General features: G+C 41.5%; 1 protein-coding gene across 1 annotated transcript in view; it reads right to left on the bottom strand.

Moving 5' to 3' along the window:
* Positions 1–529: 529 nt before the first annotated feature.
* atrnl1b (attractin-like 1b) overlaps positions 530–21,820 on the bottom strand; it is a 61,719-nt gene continuing 40,428 nt past the window's right edge. The window contains exons 26-29 of the mRNA XM_076759739.1: positions 20,221–20,299; positions 11,131–11,238; positions 3,455–3,569; positions 530–2,621 (exon numbers count right to left, since the gene is read on the bottom strand). Coding sequence (XP_076615854.1) covers positions 2,497–2,621; positions 3,455–3,569; positions 11,131–11,238; positions 20,221–20,299 — 427 coding nt within the window. The 3' untranslated portion in view covers positions 530–2,496. The remainder of the gene's footprint in view (positions 2,622–3,454; positions 3,570–11,130; positions 11,239–20,220; positions 20,300–21,820) is intronic.

The raw sequence follows: 21,820 nt of genomic DNA, 5'->3' as shown, positions 1-21,820 counted from the left end.
GAGGATTATCCAGAGTAGCACTTTGGCAGGCTGCATCCATTTTCTTTACATCCTTGTTCAAATGCAAACTACTTATGTTGAAGAGGGAGCACAAGCACTCTGGAAAGTGCCTGTGCATTGAAGGACAAACCTCTGAACAGCAGGCTGATCTTTAAAAAAGGATAATACTGCATATTCTTGTTGTCAGGTGTTCAGCCTGAGGTGCATTTCGCAGGTGGAATTCAACTAAATGTAAATAATGTTAGTCATCAGCCTTTGTTTTGCAATGTTGTTGGAAATTTCCTTTATTTTCATTTGACCTCTTATTTGTGGTTTAAACTGTTTTACAGGGAAATTTGGTTTTATAATGTATTTGTGTAATTAACCTCTCTTTTCCTTTTTGATTCAGCCTCCTCGCATTTGTTTGCTTGTTCTGACCGCATGCCGGCTCACTATTAAAAGGCAAAACTGGCTTCAGCTTAACCTGTCAAATGTCTGCAGCATCAGGGTTTTAAGAACTGTATGTGAAAAGACTTCATCGCACAAAAGATTCTCAGGTCTGGTTTTCTTTTTATTTTCTGGCATGTTGTCCATCTTTAAAATACACTGAAGGTTACCGATATGCAGTTTATCATCTTTTTTTTTCACGGTACAGTGAGACCCTGATTCCTGTGTAATGACACTGTTATAGGATTTCTCTACAAACACAACGTAAAAACACAATAGCTGGCATACTATCCTTATGAAATGCATCATAATGACCACGTTGCAACAAAAAGACAATGCCCATACAGTCCTTAAAAGATGCACAATTCAAAAAGAGTTGACATTAAATCGACTGACTCAAGTCAGCAATAAATCAAGTTAAATGCGCTATTACACAGGAATCTGTTAAATATCAAAACAAAAATATCAACAGAAATGCTCTTTTCACAAGTGTAGCAAAAGACAATTTATCATAGATATAATAGTAACAGGTGACAAGGCCTAAAATAAATGAGAATCTCTTGCCATTCTGTCATAAAAACCTGACAAACACGTGAAATCTCAAGAGATCAGAGTAACAAAGACTCACATTTGTTCCAACAAGACACTGTACAGCTCAGGGCGGAGTCGGGGCTAAAAATGGTCGACAGCTTTTAAAATTCCGCAGATCAACATGCCCCCTCCTCCAGAGTTCATGGAAAGCAAGGCATTATAAAAAGGTAACGTAACTCCTTGTACTCAAAGAGGGGAATAAAGTCGTAGCTTCAGAGGACTCTTAAAAAAAAAAAACATACAAAACAAACTGGTAAACAGCCAGAGGAGCACGATGTTCCTGGTCTAATTTTCTTATGCAGAAGCAGTTCTCCTACGTGGCATCCACCCACCACACCAATCCAAGTTCAAAATCCTCAAGTTGCACAGCAAAATGATAAACTACAGTAAAGAACTGAGCAGAACTTCAGTGTTTCTCTGCGGTTTGTAACTTCTTAAACAGCAAAAAAAAAAAAAAAAAAATCAGGGTTTTTGTAACAAATTAAACCTCCAGTTTGCTATTAAGACGCATCGAAACTCTTTGTTAAGTTTGGGACTTTTCCATGCTCGGGTTTGGTGACTGATGACTTGTTCGTGCCTCCTCCGGTTTGCAGTCTTCACCCACATGCTGCTGGTAGTGACTGCAGTCTCATGTCTCTGCAGAAAATACAGACTTTAGCTTCAGCTGGGTGGATGATGAGACATATGTACAGCGAACGCTAAAACAGATCATTGATGCCAGTTGGCAAAAGTGGTGTGACGTAATACTCCTGTCCTGGATTGGCTTCCCCCACAAAAAGGCAGAATGCGTTCAGTCCACACAGCGAAGGCTGAGTTAGAGTCAGGCTGGTCGTAGAAACTAAATGCTTTAGCACCATAGAATACCACTTGTTGGCAAGCAAAAAGATGAACAAAAACCCCACAGGCAGCATGGACTGGATCTCTACCAGCCATTTTTTAAACCCTCTGGTGTTCTTCCAACAAGGCGCGAGGGAAATCAGTTTATCTTTGATATAACCCACAATGCACAGACACCTTAACGTTTCTCTCCCGCTCAGCAAATGGATGATGAGGTGTCAAAATATTGGTGACTGAAGCTTCAACAGACAGATCCTCCTCACGAATCTGACGTCACTGATGATCAGGCAGGTTCCCTCTGAGCACAAGCTCTGCAGCGGTGGTCTACCCATTCTGAAGGGGGGAGATTTGGGGCCCAGCAGGTGGAGAAAAAGCTGTTCCAAAGACTGGAGAAGGATTTCTGATCATTTGACCAGAGGTGGATTGATGCAGAGAGGAGCAAAAGGGAAGGGGAGGACAGGTCAGAGAGGCGTTGTGCTCTTGGGAGTTTCAGTGGGAACTTGAGCGGCAGCAGCTGAATGGAATCTTCTACGTGTAGCCATGTGGCGTCTCTGGAAAGGCCTCCAACTGGGACCTGCGGCTTGTTGGAACAATGACCTCAGATGGTATAAAGAGGGACCCGGCGGAGTGACGGGTTGAGACTCAGACGCAGGTGCCTTGGTGTGCTGGAGGAAGGGCTTTTCGGTTCTTTAAAGCCTGGGACTTATCCTTAAAATCTGTTGGTTTCTGCTGTGAAATGTCTATGAGAGCGCTGGCGACGATGAGTCCTAAAGATGGAAAAAAAAAGCAGGAAAGACATGTGAGCAATGTCCACAAAATCTTTAGTTCAGTCACAAAAACGATGGATATTCCATGTGTTTCTGTCATATTTCAGTATTTTGCAGCTTCCAGCTTTTCAGTGGCATCCTCAGGAATGAAGACTGTATTTAATTGTGATGGTTCTGGTGTGATGTGCGATTTGTTTTTCAGTGTATTTCTGACGGCTGTTTTTCATGTTTGAAAATCCACCTCGTTAAATAAGGACCTGCTTTCTGAAAAGCAGTGTAATTTAATTCAACGAGCGTCATTGCGTCCCGCTCGCTCGAACAAAACAAAAACACAGACAGACTTGCGGCCCACTGGATTATGCTAAGCATGTGTCTGGTAAAATACATACAGCTCAAACACACACTGGCCTGAGCGAAAGGTTCTGTTTGGGGAACCGCTGCTCGTGAGGATGTGAAATGTTTGTAGAGTTGGAAGGTTGTGCTAATTGTTGGTACGCGGTGAAATGTCATCGACTGACCATCGTAATTGTGTTTACTGAAGTAATTAATTTAGGTGCCGTTGGCATCGTCAGCCGAGCAGGTGCGACCCAAGCCTGAAAACAGAAATCACTTCAATTTTCATTATTCCAATCAAAGTTCTGATGTGGGGTACAATGTTTTTCACAAAAATGACCTTTTTTCTCATGGTGCTTATGGACTTAAGGATCGTTCACCCAACATAAGGAACAAATTCTGATGTGCAGCCTGGCTGATAAACATAGTCTTGCGTTCAGCCAAGATGATAGAAAATAAGAGAAGCTGATGACAGTTGCTGCATTTTGCGTGCATGTTACCTGACTGTCCTGGTGGAGGTAAGCCCGAGGGCCCAGAGGGGAGACGCATGAGGACGGTCAACACAGCAGCTTTCCCTCCTGAACACGGCTCCATCGCGACGGGTTTAGGTGCACCCTGTGAAGAGGTGCCGGAAAAAAAACCACACATTGTTAACACCGTTTCAGGATGAAAGTTAACTTTCCAAAAATAGAAAAAAGGTTGACTGGTTTATTTGGATCTTACAGTGAAAATACTGGACTATAAATGTGTCCTCTGTCCTGCACGGACGACACCGACAACAGCAACTTGAGAAAAGGCGTGACAGACATAACGCATGATGAAAGGACTTAATTGACGCCCTGGTTCTCCCGCTTGGCGTATCTCTGCTTTACCGACCGAGCTGAAATCAAAGTGATGTGACAGCCACACTTAGAAAGTCTTGATAGTTGTTTTCTGCAAAGGCACATGTGCTGCTGAAGCCTTCTCTTTTTTTTTTTTGGGAACTAGCAGTCAGCGATATCAGGCTGCTGGAGCTGCTGCATTTAAGCCGACACACCCTCCTCCTGAGACAAATGGTTCGATTGGTCACACAACAAAAACACTTGTGTGTGTCCCTGTCAGACGGCCCACGTGTCGAGGCAATGACCTACCCTCCGAGTTAATGGCCAAAACTGCTTGTCTCAAGCGTGAAAAACATGTCATCCTGATAATGAATGTCAAGGGTTTCACAGCATGTTTTGGATGAAGGGACAGAAATTGGGGAATAATAACATGTCTGAACAGAATTGACTTTTTTCTCTGTGTCTGGCTGAATTTAAAATGGAGATGAGAGAGTGAGCACGGGCAAAAACGTGGAAAAACGGGGATGAATGAGGCTAAAAACACGAGAGAATGTGGTGTGGTGCACTAATGTGTATTAGCATGTTCCACTTGAATTTAGTGGATATTTCGACCTATGAAAACAGCCAAAAAAAACCACTGACGCTAATTTGTATATTTTGAATGAGCAGTGACTTTAAAAGCCTCCATACACTCATTGGTAACAGGTGGTAGCATCATGATTGGGTATGAAAAAGGCATCCTGGAAAGGCTCAGTTATTCACAAGCGAGGATGGAGCAAGGTTCACCACTTTGTGAACACGTGATTGGATAAAGGACATTGCTACATGGGCTTGGTCAACAGTCCGAACTCCTTTAGAATCTGGGCTATACGTGCTATGTTAAGTATAAATGACACATGAAGACGACACTTTAATGTGAATTAATGTGAAAGTGCAGTTTCACCCACTCTTTGCAATCTGGAGTCGTTTAATTAAAAGCAAGCGCGATCTTGTTTCCTGTGAAGCGTGCAGTATAATCCCCCATGCAACTTCCAATTAAGTTCGCCATTTCAAATGCCACAGTTCACAACTTCAGCATGTGTCTTAGTTACTCAGTAACACTGAAGGCCACATAATATATTAATAATTCTAACAGTGAGCCTCATAATACAGACCGTGTGGATGAACCTTCACAGCAGATAACACTGTCAGCAAATAAGAAATGTCAACTATCTTGAAAAGTTGAAAAAGAAACACCCAAAGAAACCAGTAAGGCCAGAAGTGAAGTAACAAATCAGTTGCTGGCCTAAGACTTCTGCACATTAATAGCATAGCTGCTAATGGTAGCTAGTTAGCACAGCACTGCTCAGCCAAATCCTAAACGTATCATAACGAATAGTCTTCTTTTTCTTCTTCTTATGGATTTATATGAGTGTTTCATATACATCTTATGGGGAAATTCATGTACCTTATACTCCATTATCTTTATGGTATCTTATGGAAATGCATGCATTCTGTATCAACTCATCCTCTGTGGTATTAGAGACAGAATAGCCAGATTTTGTACTCTGGTATGGAAAAGGAAATGTACTTTTTATATCAAGTTTTGGATGGTAGAATCATAGCTGCTGCTGCATCAGGTCGCTAATCAGCACCTGATCATTTTAAGACACACCTGGTGGCAGGAATGTGTGTTTTTTTGGTTTACTGGACCTAGCCAGTGATTGATATTCTCATGCAGGCATCGGCGATTGTCTTAGCATGTTTGTTGTGCAAGCAGACTAGGTTTTATTCTTCCTTTGATGGGGATTTTAGCCTATGGGAGGAAAGTAAGGAGAAAGTTAAGTATGATTGAAGGATCTTTAATGGCTGCAAATTTTGTCCACATACAAGAGCTAATTGAAGGTGAAGCTAATGATTAGCTAGCTTAACAACAAACTCGTTCTGCAGTGGAAAAAAAAAGAAAAAGGTGTAAATGTTTTAATCCATTTCTTGAAGCCGTACAAACACGGTGAATTTTCAGAAACATGCTACTAAATATTTATTCCGAGAGGGACTAGATTTGTCCTTCATCAAAAAGAATTCAGATCATTTGCAGAGGTTATGAATGCTGTCAGCAATGACCCAGATTGTTTTCCATTTGCCTGTACTGTTAATCAGCTGGAACTAACGGAGAGGGACAGAGAGATGAGGGGAACGGAGAGCAGGACAAAGGTGAGGAAAGAAGAAGAAAAAAGAGACGGTGGGACAGAGTGGAAATAGAAAGGACATTAAATGTGACAGACACAAACTCAAATTGCTAATCAGCTGTTAAACTCTTCTAAAAAAGCCCAACATTCATCCAGTTTTTCCTGGAGCCGTATTATTTAAATATATATTACAAGGCCAGATTTCAAACCCTTTCACTGTGTGTTTCAGTTAAATACAGTGTACACTTAGCTTTAAAACTAATTTGCATGCAGCCCTGGATCAGCTGTAAGGACAACCTGGGTACACTCATTAGTCCACCAGGGGCTCAAGTATCTTCAAGGCTTCACAGCAAGGCTCGCTCCCTCTAACCTACAATTGTTACACTGTATATTTAATGCTCTGAATGACTTCAATCCTTCATAGGCACCGTGTGAAAGCAAACACAATGAGGCTAGAATTCAATTTCAAACACAAGAGGCACAGGAGACGTGTTTCCGTGCTGTGGGCGGGCTGGAGACCGGCAGATTGTTTATGAGGACTGTCACTTGACCCAACTAGGCCACACGATCGGAACACGATAATCTCATGCATCTTTTCAGGTACATTCATGATCGAGCGGCACACCGCTGACATACAAGGGCAATTTAATTGCCAGCCATTTCATGACCACTCAAGTGATTCTGCTAATGAATAGCTATATAAGAGACATTCATGCAAGGGAGGGAATTTAACCAATGCGCTTTGATTTACATACAGGGCAAGTGCTATTTTTAGCCATGCTAGCAGCAGGACTCTAGGGTTGGTAATGTCGGCTTCTCAGCCCACCACTTGACTGACGTATCTCATCAGCTACTGAATATCTTGAGATGAGATTTCATACAGATATTCATGGTCCCCAAAGGATTAATCCCATCCCCTGAGTTTTCCTCTCGCACCACATGCTAGTTAACACCAGGCTTTAACCGAACTATCACAACAACTATTGGGTGGATTGCCTTGAAACCGCCGAACATTCACGGTGCCCACAGGATGAATAAATACTATTCATGTACTGTGGGAAAAGCTGGACTGGAAGTGATGAACATAACAGCAGTTAATTAACTCCGAATGACTTTGGTCATCCCTGAACTTCTCTAGCAATACAACGAGGCTGACATTTCTGGTTCTGAGTGAAGCAGCCATTACATGGATTGAAGTGAACTTTGGTACAGACGTTCATGATCCCTTAAGAGTGAAATTTACTGACTTGAGTGATCCTGACTTTTTATCTAGCGCCACCATCAGGTCAAACCTTTAACTGGTGCAATACCAAAGACATTCCCATCAAGCTCAGCTGTAGCTCGGGTTTAGAGCTGACTAACACTGAGATTTTAGTTCATATTCAGATCAGACTTCTGCTATTTGACTCATTTGTGTACCCTCTTTGTTTGTATGTCACTCTGCAGACAGCTGTTTGCTTTTATTCTACCAGTCACCACACTTGCTATGGACTCTGTATAAACTTCTTACACTTGTAACCCTGTACATATGCAGTGATTGGTGCAATGAAAACTTACATTAAAGGCTCCTTAGCTTACACATCCTGTCTACAGTGCCACTCCAAGCATAACTCTTCCACCATTGACTGTACATATTAAATATTCAGTATGATCTTCAGACTGTTCTGTTCACACCGCCTTACTGCACCATTAATCCGAACACATTTCCTCATTTACACATTATACATAAATTTGATAATATATTAGTATTAGTATCAATATACATGTTGGGAGTCTTTTTAGTAGGGGCATCATTACTACTAAGTTAGAGGCAAACAATGTTTTATTTCACTGGTGTCCTTCAATTAAATCACCATCATTAAATCATGATGACTATTCACACTTCCCTATTACATTGTTTGCTGTGCACTGAAGCGCTGTCACACCAGCGCGCTGATTTTTGCCATTAAAGCCCAAAACAAAACAAACAAACAACAAACAACAACACATTTTCGGTTTATGCGAGAGGTTGCAAATAATGGGAAAGTTAAAGTTCTCTTTCTCATTTTCTCTGTGAAACGCTTACTGTATATTAACCTGCGATACGGGGCGCATGCCAACAACGCGGCGGAAGATAAAAGCATTAACATATCATTTCATTCCATTTCAATCATTGGCTTGCATTTTCTATCAAGGTGTTGAAAATTGCCGTGTCCATTTTCATATCCTCCTAAGACGGTTTACACAGTCTGCATTTCTGCTGTGCATCAATCAGGTGCGGGGACTGTATTACGGTCATTCATAACCATCCGGGCTCATACACACACATACACAGTGTATCTTTCTTTCCTTTGCCTGCTGACAGGTGTCATCCATCACACTAGCTGTCTGTTAGTGGTTCCATATGTTGAATGCCAGCCATAGTGAATGGAGACATCTGTGACATCGAGGCCTAGGCCTGCATGTTTTGGGCCCCATTGGCTCTCTGTCCAACAGCTGCTGACATCTTGGTCACTAAAAGCAACGTCCATCTCTTGGGGGTTTAAACCAACCAAAAACTGAGTAAATGGGCACAACGGCTGTTTTCATTTTCTCTCGGACCAGCTGGAGGGTTTGCAAAGATTTCATGACAGAGAGCGGGTACTAACTAATGCAGTGAGATCAGTGCTGACAGTACAATCACTGAATGAGGCCTTAAATGTTTTCATGTGTTGGAACGGGTGTGAGGGGTCATTTTGGTGCTGCAGCCCGTCTGTCTTGTTTCCTATACAAGCCTCGGCTTTTAGTGAGGCTGTGATATTGAAGACCGGACTCGAAACTTTGTTCCCGAAACTGTTCGTGTACTGCACTTCTTGTATATATGCTTAAAATTTTTAATTGAGTGAGTGAGTGGGTCTGAATTAAAAGTGCAAACAGAGCTGGTGAAACAAATAGGAAAGCAGTGATGCAAGCGCGGCATCAGTGTCCTCTTTGACATCAACAAATATTTCTGATAGCTAAGTGGTGCCAGATGCTGACCAATTAACATTTATAAAGGAGAATTAGGCTCGTTTCATATGGTTCACCTTCAGCTGCTGCCCAAGCCATGTGACGGAGCTGTATATGATCCAACGCATGAATCTGCACATTTGAAACCATGTAGATTAGATTCCTCTCAAAAAAGAGTCCAAAATACACTGATACCTTTAGAAAGCTGGCATTATTGGATGTGTTGCATGTATGCTTCCATATATACAAACACATCAGATATAGACAGCTCGTGAAATGAAAATCATTTTAACCCCTGAAATATTCAAATACAATAAAATTCTTGATATGTTACAGTGAGAAAGACCTGAGAACTTGCATGTTGGACAGACAAGATGAACAAAAGCCAGTGTTTGTATAAACAGCACAGAAGCTGCCATCGATCACAGCTGCTACATCAAGAGCTCTGAAAAATATGTGCATTTTCAACAGAGAAATGTGGATTATATATTATTAGCATAGTTCTTCTTCTTTTGTTTCCCCGCGAGGTGCATTTCATGACCTTTCAGGCAGGATATAAGATGGTAATGTTGGATTTGGCTGCTGCACATGTGGAATTAACATCTCATTAGACACTAAGGCTACGATGCTCTCGCATATTAACTCTGATTTGAGACCATTCAGGTACTACAGGACAATCTGGAATGATTTACATAGCAGCACTTAATTAAATTCATGGTAATGTATTTTTAAAATGCATTTAGGCAATCTATTTTTGTTGCTTGTTTGCACATAAGCTAGTGATCCAAATTTCTGTTAGATGAAAGTGGGACAACAGGCACGTAAATCATTTCAACAACTACAAAGTTCTCAGGTGTTTTCCACAACAGCACTTTAATAGCAACTTCCTTAAAAGCCGTGTGGACGTCCAAGAGAAACTGAAAGTCGAGCATTCCCAGGTTCACTCTGCATCTTGAAAGGGTCGAGAAGCAGAAGACCGAGGATGTGCTGTGTTTTTTTTTTTAACAGTTATCATTTCCAAAACAGCTTGGGACATTGTTTACAGCAATACCCTCCAGTGGCTGCGACGTCTCAACCTTAACAAGAACAGAGACTCAGTGCAGGAGAGGGAGGGCTGGAATAAATGAATAAATAAGGGACGGTCCCACTGACAAGTGTGTAATTAACATTTTACTTGAATCAAGGTAAAGCAGTGGTTTCCAACACTAATCAGATTGCATCTCACTGCTTTAAAAGTGCAACAATAAAGTGCACTCAGAAAGCAAAGAAGCATTGTTTTTCTCCTCTTTTGTTCTTTACATTGCCCTTCACAATACCATAATGCACAGTGAGTACCACTCAGCACTGCACTAATAGCTAATGTAGTGCCTCTTTGCTGGTTGCCACAGTGATTTTATTTCTCTCAGCGGTAGGTGACACAGAGCTGGCCCTGGCTGAGGATACACTGCTGGTGCTCCAATGTCAATTTGACGATGTAGCTCCCCATATTGCTTTAAGCTACGCTTTTATCCCATGTGGCATCGAACCTTAGGCTGTGCTTGGCGCCAGACCTCTTCTCTACTTTCTGTTTTTATGCGAGGTAATCACATGATAGGAATAAAGAGGTGCAGCAGCGACTTGGCAGTGAAGAATATTTCCAGATGTGCAGAAGCATGTGAGCATGTAAGGACAAATTATTCCTAATTATAGTACAAATTCAGGACAAATTAGGCGAAATGAAAACACACAACCCTGATTCCAAAACAGCCACAATTAAAGCCACCATAAAAAAAAATATTTATATCGATTTTGAAAAAACGATATAAATCTTTCAAAGTCTTGGCATCATGGCATCGCTTCTCATAAGAGATGTTTTAAAGATCGATTGTAAATTGTCAGCAAGTCTGCAGCCTGGACTGCAGAGGAGGGACACGGGATGAAGGAGCCTCACGGGCAGGTTTCTTATTGATGTGGGGAGTGGATAAAAGGCTGATATATTGTGGATAGAGGGCATGAGCTGGTTGAGCACTTATTATGTCGCACTAAAAACATTATGTAATCTCTACATCTCAAAGATGACAAATCAGGGTTTACATGGTCGAACTTTGCCGGCATTCGTCAGGAATCCAGTTTGTTTTCGACAGGAATGCAGTTTTTGTGACGCTGCGGCTCCCTTTAATTGCACTGGCATAAATTTGATAATTATCTGTGTGTGTGTTTAAGCAAGTGAACAGGACTCACGTCAACCACGGGCTGCAACAGCTCTGTTTGTTCTCCCCTGGCATCCAGCGCAACAGCAACTGAAGCAAATGGACGGCTGGCCATCTGCTGACGCTCTCTCATCAGTTGCTGTAATGTCAAACACAGATGACAGATGAGCAAAACAGAGAACGGAAACATTAGATTAGTATGGAAAGGACTGAGAAATATGCTCTACTGGAATAATAATACATGACCACATACACAGGACACATTATTTCCATGTGATATAGATGATAAACATGAAAACCCTGAGGACATGTTGCATTTGTTGTTGAAAAGACGCATTGTGAGGGAGGCCACTATCATTCAGCGCTATCCCACGAATGTACAAAAACACAACAAAAAATTGACAGATGGCTGATCAAATGTAATCCAACTCTTTAAAATAAGCTCATTACCGTTCGAAAATATGTAGATTTTGTCAACACACTGGGAAAATAGCTGTAATTAACGAAATCAGCAGAGGTTACGGTGTGCTATGTGTCCTGTGTGTCTACGCTAATCAAAAATCAGCGTGAAAAAAAAAAAAAGTCTCTCACCATTATGTGACTCACAGGGAATTATGCAGTCATTGATCCAACAGTAATCAGTATTTTAATGATGATTCTGAATGTAAATGACCGTGTACCTGGCTATAAACTTCTAGCAGGGTAATGTAGTATAAAAATAAGCAACAATAACAATGCAATAACTCAGAAATAACTAAACATTTCGACTATTCACTATAGACAGATACTGTACATAAAGAGCTAAACCGTCACAATATTGCAAACATATATAATATGATGCAAACTACAGTAATACCACAGCGTTATAAACCATCACCATGACAAATACAGGCACAGGAACACACCTGAAACTAGACATTTTATTTTTATATTAACACTCAGAACTGAAAACCTGCAGCAGGACGTTTACTATAATGCTTTTCTACATACGATCCACCACCACAGAGGAATACAAAACGATCCTCTCAAAGCTTCCACACAGCAGTGCTCTGTTTATGTTCCTGCCCGAGACTGACACCACTTCTGTTGCTTAGCCTGAACAGAAAATAGCCTCTCTTGTTCCCCTCTAATCAATATAGTAAAACAACTAGCGTCACACTTTCATCAGCAACGCGGTGTCTGATCAATATCTAAACAGGCCACCATTTTAGTGCCAAGGACATCACTGATTGGTATTGGATTTGTGATGAGCTTAAGTGTGCTGCATTAAGACCTAATTGTACTTCACGTTACTAAGCACATCAAGCGGTTGTGATGATGGGCCTCATAACCTGCCCTTTCTTTGCACCTCTCTGAAGTTCAATAAATACGGCTCTGCCACGTGTGCACACACATACAAGCGATTTGATATACGAGTAAGACCCGAACACTCTGTACACTGTATTGTACACATGGTACTATACGGAGTACTAAAGCTCTCCCCAAAGCAACTGTAACTAAACACGCGTGTGCCAAAGCGGTGTGCATGCAGCTGTGGTAACAATCATATTCACATTTTTAACTCTGAAGGCTGCTGTGTTTTTTTTAAGCCTTTTCAAACAGGAAAACACAAGAGCAAATGTTTAGCCATCAAAGGGACGTTCAAGACCCCTTTTACAGGGCTCCTGTTTTAAAATCTGTCAGCTGGAAACATTCAAAAGTCAGCCAGAGACAGCATCTCATGGAGCTAACGCTAGCTTAAGAAGCTAGCTGGCGACAGCTGATAAAATCTGCCGGACAGTGGTGATTTCTGCAGATAAATCAGTGGCTTGTCAGCAAGAAATGGCAAAATAAGATTTAAAATGGAAAACAAAATCTCAGTATTCATTTCACTGCATAATGATACGACATTTCAGCTCATGGTACAAAAGAAGAAGAGAATCAAAGATTTTTCAAGCACAAAATTATCTCAAACTATCCCTTTCATGAAACTGCGTCCCTGTTTGGGTCAGCTGTATGTAGAGTTCTCTGGTGGTCTCAGTCCTGAATAGAAATGTGTCCTTGGTGCAGAAATGAACCCTGAGATTCTTGTGTCCAGACCCCCGCCCTCACTCACTCTGAATGTAATTAAGCATTCATTAGTCTGGCTATTAATTGGCAAAATTCGGATGAGGTCTGGAAAGGTTGATAGCATTGTACAAATGAACAACTGGAAAAAAAAAAAAACCTCCACCTGTATGAAAGGTTTACAAAAAGAGTATGTCAGAACACTGCTTTCATTTTTTCACATTGTCAGAGTTCTGCCAAGGGTGTACATAGGAAAACATTAAGTGATGAAACAGCGGCGTTCAATTAATATGTCAAGAACCTTGATCAGATATTTGGGAGCAAAGAGGGACTCATTACTGAGACTTGCACAGACAGTTCTTCAACCGCAGCCTCAATCACCTGTGGCTTTTTATGGAGATTCAATTAAAAAAGACCTCACACGGGCTGACAAAACAGCGGCTCAGAACATCACGTTCCCGAATGACGCTGACATTTAACAAACCTTTTGAATAAACTCAGTCTAGAAACACCTGATGTGGCAAACAAGGTGATTAATTTTCATTTTCTCCTTAATATATAATACTTATTTTAATAGTTAGAGATGACATTCACTTTAAACAATTCATTGTGTATTGAATTGAATTTGTAGATTCAACAGCCGTATTTAACATCACGACAGCGTTATCGCTGCTGACTGCTGATTTTTATGTAACGTTCAAAGATGAGTGTTCACTGTAGGTCACGAGACACATGCATTGCTTGTATACCTGCCTGGTTGTCTTTGCCCTCTCTAATGCATCTAGCGAACACAAGCAAAGACACACAAAAAGGTTAAAAATGACAAATATGGTCCGTGTGTTTTAATTGTGCATCATAAATAATCATTTGTGTTGATGAAGCCCTTGTTGCAGCCCTTTGAAGGCTTAACCCTTTCCAGACTAGCCCTCAGTGTCACACACGCTCACTCACGGGGAGCGAATGAGAGGAAAGTTGGGGTCAGTTCTATGTACGCACTGTTTTGTTGAATCACTCTGAAAACATTCCCTCGGGGAGGTCGAGCTGAGAAAAAAACAACAGCCATATGAAATTGAGATTGATCACCTGATTGATTTTTTTTTCTTTTTGAGGGCCAAAGTTAGATTGTTGTACATCTCTACTATTAAACATCAAACCAGCAACGCCAAAACTACAGATTTGAGCTGCTGGGCCACCGCAGGTCAGAATGAGAAATTCTGCCCTTTTCGAGAAGATAAAAAGCAGGATGGAGGGCCCGGCGGGGTGGTTGCAAAACAAGAAAACAGCTCACGGCTTATTATGGTTTCCAACACAAACGCTTCAAATCCAACAACATTCATCCTAAATGTCAGATAGCAGTAATGTTGTTTATCATTGCTGCAGAATTCATTTAAAGCAACAAAGCAGAAGAGGTGAGCAGAAGCAAAGTCAGGGAATGCTCACGCTTCGCTCTGTGTCCGGCACGGGCGTCAAAAATGTGCTGGGAATACAATCATTAAAAGGGTCAGCGCGCTACCGGAGAGCTCCTTGAAATGAATACTAAGCTAATGACAAAAGGCAGGAGTGAACTCTGCAGTAACGTTTGCTCAATGGCAGACTGACTTTTGTCAAGAATGCAAGCTGGAGCCATTCATGGTTGTGATAAGGGCGGACATGCAGCGCGCTGCAATGCAGCTTGATTAATTTGGCAAGTGAGTGCGTGAATTATCTGTCTTGTGAATACAGCGTTTTGTTCCCGTCAATGGATTCTATAAAAAGGTAAGTGTCATCCCGCCTCTGAGCACAGTCTACACCTAAGCAGGTCACTTTGTCCTTTTCAAAGATGACTGGCTGCACGCACGGGCGCTGTCCTGCAGGATCAAAACATTTAAATAAAAACAGAAGAAGAAGAAGAATGAGATAAAACAAAATAATTAATTGTGGACTCGTCTAGTGTACGCAAAAGCGAAAAATGACTACATGTTTCCCTTTTTGGTCTGCATGTTGATGCATGCTTTCACAGTCTTCACACACTGTGATTAATGGACTGAAGATCACTAAATGAAGATATCCAGTCTAGGAGACAGCCACTGAGTAGCGCACTGACGTGATGCTGGTGTGGCTGAGTGGTTCTGTGTAGGCTGAAGTATCCGGAACTCATTAGAAAATATGAGTAATACGGAGCGCCTTGGCAGCCGAATGGTCACAGCACATGTCACATGGCTACACGGTCGCAGCCATCACCGGTTCAGTTCCAGCCGGTGACCTTTGTTGCATGTCATACCTCTCTCCACTGTTTCCTGTCCAATAAAGGTTAAATTCTCACATAAAATGGATATCAAACATTAATTAAATGTTACCTTGCTCTTTTCCTATCATTGTTTTACTCATTTGTGGGACTGCTTCTAAGCTTTCAAGAGTAAGCTGTAACCTAAGCTGAACTCACAGTTACGCTCCATCATCCGTAACTTTAGAGGAAATTATTAGAGCAAACTTTAAAGCGAACATGGAACAATCAAGGTGACCAGAGGCTTAAGAGTAGGATAATCTTATTATAGCAATCGATGACTGCTGATTGAGGTCTTCAAGGGAAGAGCAGAATGGAAGACTATGCCGACTCTGCAGAAGGACATGTGACACTTACATGTAATGTGTTTTAGTTTTGTCAATGCAAGAATGACAGCAAAACCCCAGCTGTCTTCATCAAAACTGGTTTGTTTATGATCATTTTTAAGTGATTGACACTGACCTTTTCCACAAAGGCTCATGCTGCCAGCATATAAAAATGGTGTCTCTCACAGAAAACAAGATGAATGCTGCATTCAGGCTGACTTTAGCTCTGCATGGAGAGCAGCCCTTTCATTTGGATCAGGCCAGTCCGGCAACGCAGCAACAGCGCTGGGAGTACTCAGGCTCAGCAGTGTTTATGCTCATAATGAAAATGCTAACATGCTAACATGGAGCTAGTCAAATGTTTACCATGTTGCTACCTTAGTTTAACATGTTATTCATGAGGATGAACCATGAATGTACAAAATTTCTTGGCAGCCAATATAGCAGATTATATAGCATATAACCGCTAACGATGCTAAATAAACTGCAGAAGTCATGCGTACATATAGAACTACTTGACGTGTCATTATAGACAACACAACGTAGCCTTTGCTCTTAAGCTTTAAATCCATCACTATCTTGTCCTCAGCTGACACAACAGGCGGGTTTAAACCATCAGTTCCAAACTGGCCACAGCCGTTATCAATGTCACAGCCAGGACAAATTCTCTGGGCTGATGATAGCTTTCAATGAACAGATGCTAATTAGCTGCTGGTGGACTTAATAAATGGTATGCTCAAACATACTGAAAAAGGAATGGTCTGTTTTACGGCTGCTAAATAATAGTGTTGAGTGCTTTCAGGCTGTCAGTAAAACATCTCCGCTGTACACCACGGTCAGCCCATATGTTTGAAGTGTGTGTGAGGTGAGTTTGGATGAGTGTGTGAAAAAGATAAAGAGAGGAGTCGCATTAGAGGCATGCACATGTTTGTGTGTAAAACACCTTCGTGCTGCAGTCTCGTGAAATGTCAGAGCCCCCTCCCATCTGTTCCCCCCACAGGTAGCTTCAAAGAGGTCAGCCCTCGTCCTCCTCCATGGCATTTACAGCTGTTGTCTTTTCATCCCTTTGTCCCCACTCAGGATCCGAGTGTTATCACCTATCCTCAACTAAAATTATTCAAATACAACAGCTGCACCTTTGCTACCGAATCCTTTCAACTCCTGACAAAAAGGAAAGCCTTTATCCAATTAGTGCATTAGTGTGGTGAAAAGATCAGCTTTGTAGGATTAAGTCAATACCGGGAATTACACATTTACCACCTTATGGCTTTAGGTTTCTGAGAGGCTGTCAGTGGTTATTATTCCATCCGCCATCCACAGCTAATTTTCAAAATTACACAATGACAATGAGCTGTGTTATGTACAAACACTCAAAAAAATGCTAAATTATGCAGAGGAACTGGTTCACATAAGCACACTGCTATTTCCATCTAGCACGACCCATAAGCACTAACACAGATTTCACACCAGAAAGCCAATAAAAAACATTGAAAAGTTCAATCAGTACCAGACACCCATATGCCACTTGGCTGGATCAGTGTCTCATTATTGTCCCTGCTATCTCGAGAAGCCTCATTAAGAACCGTTTATTCCATGTCCTTATGTCAGATGGTGGCTTGCGAGTATTAGATGGCTTTCAGCTCAAATCCTTCCATTCCATGTTTGGACAAGCCGTGGAAGTGCACGGGCTGTTCACGAGCCCTTTCAAATTAAGCGGACACAATGCTCCGAGAGGAGCCGATCAGTTCGCCAATGGACAAGATTGGCGGAAGAGAATTAGTTCATCTAATATAATGAAAGACTTGGTACTGTCTTGGTACTGAAACTCTTGTGATTAGAACTTCTCAGCAGAGAACTGCAGGGGTTAGATCACTTCCTCGTAAGCCCACACCCCCACGGTTTCTTCATTTTCAAACTTTAGCCAACCGGTGCTGTTTCAGGAGACATCACCGGAGGCACTTCATCAGATTTTACACAGATTTCTGGAGCCATGGATACTTTACACAGCTTTTTTCCACATGTTACTCCCCAAGACCTGTGATGTGTAAAATCAGCTGAGATTCTCTTTAACACTGAACATGGACCTACAGTAACAATTACAGCGTTAGTTTGCAAGTGATCAAATCCATGGTTGGCTGAACAGACGCACACCAGAAATTGATCAAATAACACACTGGAGTCTCTCTTCAAGCACTTAATTGTTCCTGCTTTAATTTGGAGACTACTATTTTTAATGTCTGGCATCACTTGAGAAGAACAAACAAAGCATAACCACTAAAACAAAGACAGCCCAATCTCAGACACATAGGGATTTGTGTATAATTGTCCATTGAGCAGCCAGTTCTACTGACAGAAGATCTTGTTTTCTGGGCAGTTTTTTTTAAGAACGATTGATTATGTCTGCACCTGTCAGACACTGATAATAGAGCTTATTAGACAAAAGTGAGAAAAAGGTCCAGTGGCTGCTGAACCTTTTGTGTTGTAGCTACAGTTATGAGAAATCAAATTCCATACAAAGGTTTTGTTGTGATCCTACCTGGGCAATTTTTTATCAGTACAAATGGAGGCAATAGGAGCAACGTGGAAAGCTTAGATTGAGGTGTGCAGGCTTAAAAGTATGTGTGGTTGTTTGACCTTTAAGCCACAAAAAGTATTTTCAGACACAAGTATTTACGTAAGTGATGCTCCATTTATATACAGACAAGGCATTTACTCTGACAGGATGTAAAGCAGACCTTAAGTAGTTCAACAACAATCACTGATTCGGGTATTATGGAAACACGGTGAAGAGATCCCCCACGTAAGAAGCAGCTAACGAGTACTTGTAAAGATGAAGCACCCATAACAGCACTGAAGAATACCCTCTAGGCTGTTACAGCTTTCAGGAAAAGGTGACCAACTCACAGCTTCTCTTTACAACTTGAAAAGTAGGCCATGAGGAAAGGCCACAACAGGAACCTGAAGGCATCCTTTTTCTCAGGTTTATAAAGCCACGCACCAGAAATGTGGATCCACTCTTCCTTCCTCCTGCAACACATTTCCACCTATTTTCATTAAAAGAGGTTCAGTAGAATCCCATAATCCTGCTGAGAAACAGACTTTGATTGATGTAACCAAATCAAACCCTGTTGCCCCCATTTGTGTCGCGCAATATTTAATCAAAATATTCCATCTTAAACTGGTCAGATCTACAAACCGCATGGTGGCCACTTTGCCTGGACTTTACACTGGAAAGACTCCAGTGAGTGTGTACTTAAAACACTGAGCCGAACTGGCGCGTCTTCTGCAAACAAATATTTCACTACACCTCACAAAAGTGCAAGGATTTTGTTCTTCCGGTGACTTAACTTTTCAATCACCTGAAATCAAGAGATGCAGATTTTTATTTAACTATTTATCTATTTTCATCTGGCAGCTGAAGGGCAGCGACAAACAGATGATGGGAACGCCAAGAGCAGAGAGGAAAAGTGAGCAGAATTTCAATGACGTGAGCGCATCTGCCTGCATTAATTTTTATTGGCTTTAATTCTTTGGATAGGCATGATTCGCTGTCACGGCAGCTATCATTCTTGTTTATTTTCATATATCAATTAGGGGATATAAAATTCACATCCTATGATTATCAATGTCATCCCCAAAGGGGAAATAAATTGCAGGAGCTTTATTCGTAGACTTCAGGTCATAAGGCTGGGTGCGAACTAAATTAAACTTCCTGCTATTGAGTATCAGACAGCATCTCAGAGAATTTAGGATTCAGATGGAGATGATGGTTGCTCTTACAGAAACCAGCAAGCACCCCGCGCAGTTTGGGTTAAGGGCAGTGGGGCTGAATTTCCATACATTTGCTCTCTTCCTCTTCCCTGCACAGTATCTTTCTTACCCTCTTTTAAATTTCGACTGCCAATCATCCAATCTTTCACTCCTTTCATCCCCATCCTTTCTCAACCCTATCTTTCACAGCAACACTGAATATTAATGTTTCATTCTATCCCTTTTTCCTTAACTCACTCAGAGCGTCTCTACCCACTTCCTTAATACTTTTTACACAAGTTCACTTAACTCAAATCCGCAGTTTATCAGAATTATCTTTACTTTGAATCATATTCATTTCTGACAAACTGAACAAAGCTTCTAAAAGAAGCATGTGATGTTAACAGAGACAGAAAAATGGCTGTTAAGAACCGTGGGTGCTGAGACATACTCATTTTCTATCCTACAGTTTAGGCCTGTGACATCATCACCTCAACTGATGCAAGTGACCAATCAGCTATTTATCAGCTCTACCTGCTGCTGAGGATGGTTTGGAATCCAAACCAAAACACGGAAAGAGCAAATATTTACTTCTAACTCCTAACTCGACTCATACATATTCACCGTATTTTAGATTCATTTATCAAGATTTGTTTCTCCTCCTAATTATTTTCGGGGTGCCGTCATGCTGAGCAGTGGCATTTGCACATTTGTAAACACCGTTTCATGGACTTACTTCTCTCCGCCGTGAAGCCCAGCAGGTCTGTTTGATCTTCCACACCACTGCTGCCACGAGGAGTAGTGACAGGAAGCAACTGGAATGGAAGAGAGGAAACAATATCAACAAGGTGACTTTAAGTAACCGCAGCCGTCACTGGAAAGAGCGCCTGCATGCTTTCTTTGAGCTGAGTTTCATGTTACTATGTTGCAAGAATCTTTAAACTGTGTCCTTCACCAGCTATTCAATGGTAAGAAAGAAGCACCAGGAAAATGCTTCTCTATAGCATCACAATGTCTCGTGTCGGAAGACCAAACAGGAGAGTTGATATGAAGAGGTGGCACGTTCATTACGGAGCAGGCGGGATATTTTGGCCGATTACTTCAATTAATAACCCAACAGTAAGATCATTAGTCAAGGGAAATTCAGCAAGGAGCGGGCGCTGCTCGGATAGAAAAATATGACTGATTGAGAGCTTCCACTTCATTATCCTGGTGGCAGATGAGAATTTAAAGAGTACTAGTGTGCGTTACATCTGTCTGTGTGGGGTGTCAAGTATCACAGAGGAATATCCTCATGTTTTCGATGGCTACAGAATGCTGGTTTGATTTGCATACATTGTGGGTAGGTAAAAATATATAAAACATCAAGCACTGATGTAAATTGTAGATTGCTCAGTCGCTAACACGTTTTATCACTTTCATCTAATTATTCTCCAGTCACTGAATTAGCAGGGAACATGACGCCGTTCCCAATGTCCAGGAACAAAGACAATCCTATTTGGATTTGAAACACATACTGTAATATGACCAACGAGCCCTGGTCTTCAGGGACATGCCACATTTTGCCAGAGACGCATGGCTAGCTCTGATTTCATGCGCCCATTTGTTAGATATTCAGTCTTGAATAGGCTTTCAATTTGCCTGCCACACCTGCTAGATCCACTGGCCAGGATCTCTGAAGAAGTTGATGACGCCTGTGAGGAAGGTGATAACACTTGGAAAATACAGCTTTTCAAACACAGTTAAACCAAAAAGAAGGCTCCCGAGCAAAGAAAACGAAGGGAAGTGGGATTAAAGTGTTGAGTGATGGGAAACTCTGTGCTTCAAACGTCTTGTCATCGCACATGGAATTTATTTTGGAGGTGCACAAGCTGGGAACCTTTTCATTCTTTTAGAAGTATTTGCACCATCTTAGACACCTTTGAAGATAACAGTGAATGGGGGGAGTGTTGTGTGGGCTTCACTGACATTTTCATGTGGCAGAAGTGACAAAAATCCCTAGACAGATGTTTGGCTTTCATAGTCACTATTTTTGACACGAAAGAAGCTTAAATCCACTTTGCTGTTCCTTCTGCTGTTATTAAAAGGAGTTCTGCAATCTTTTATGTTCTAACTCCTTCAGGTGGTGAAGGACAAATGCAAAATTTTTTACACAAAGATGCTCCCATGTACTTATGGACATGCTATAGGCTGATTTGTAGCTCTCGTAAGAGCAGATGTGAACTTTCACTCACCCAAATGTACTCATGAGGAAAGCATGACGGGAAGCTGTCACACATTATAATTCATTTTCCTGAGCTTACTGATCTCCCACTGTTCTTCATTTCATCAAGATG

The sequence above is a fragment of the Chaetodon auriga genome, chromosome 20, assembly GCF_051107435.1.
Source record: "Chaetodon auriga isolate fChaAug3 chromosome 20, fChaAug3.hap1, whole genome shotgun sequence".
Lineage (NCBI taxonomy): Eukaryota > Metazoa > Chordata > Actinopteri > Chaetodontiformes > Chaetodontidae > Chaetodon > Chaetodon auriga.
Note: the sequence above shows the minus strand (reverse complement) of the source record. Positions and strands in the feature narration are given on the sequence as shown.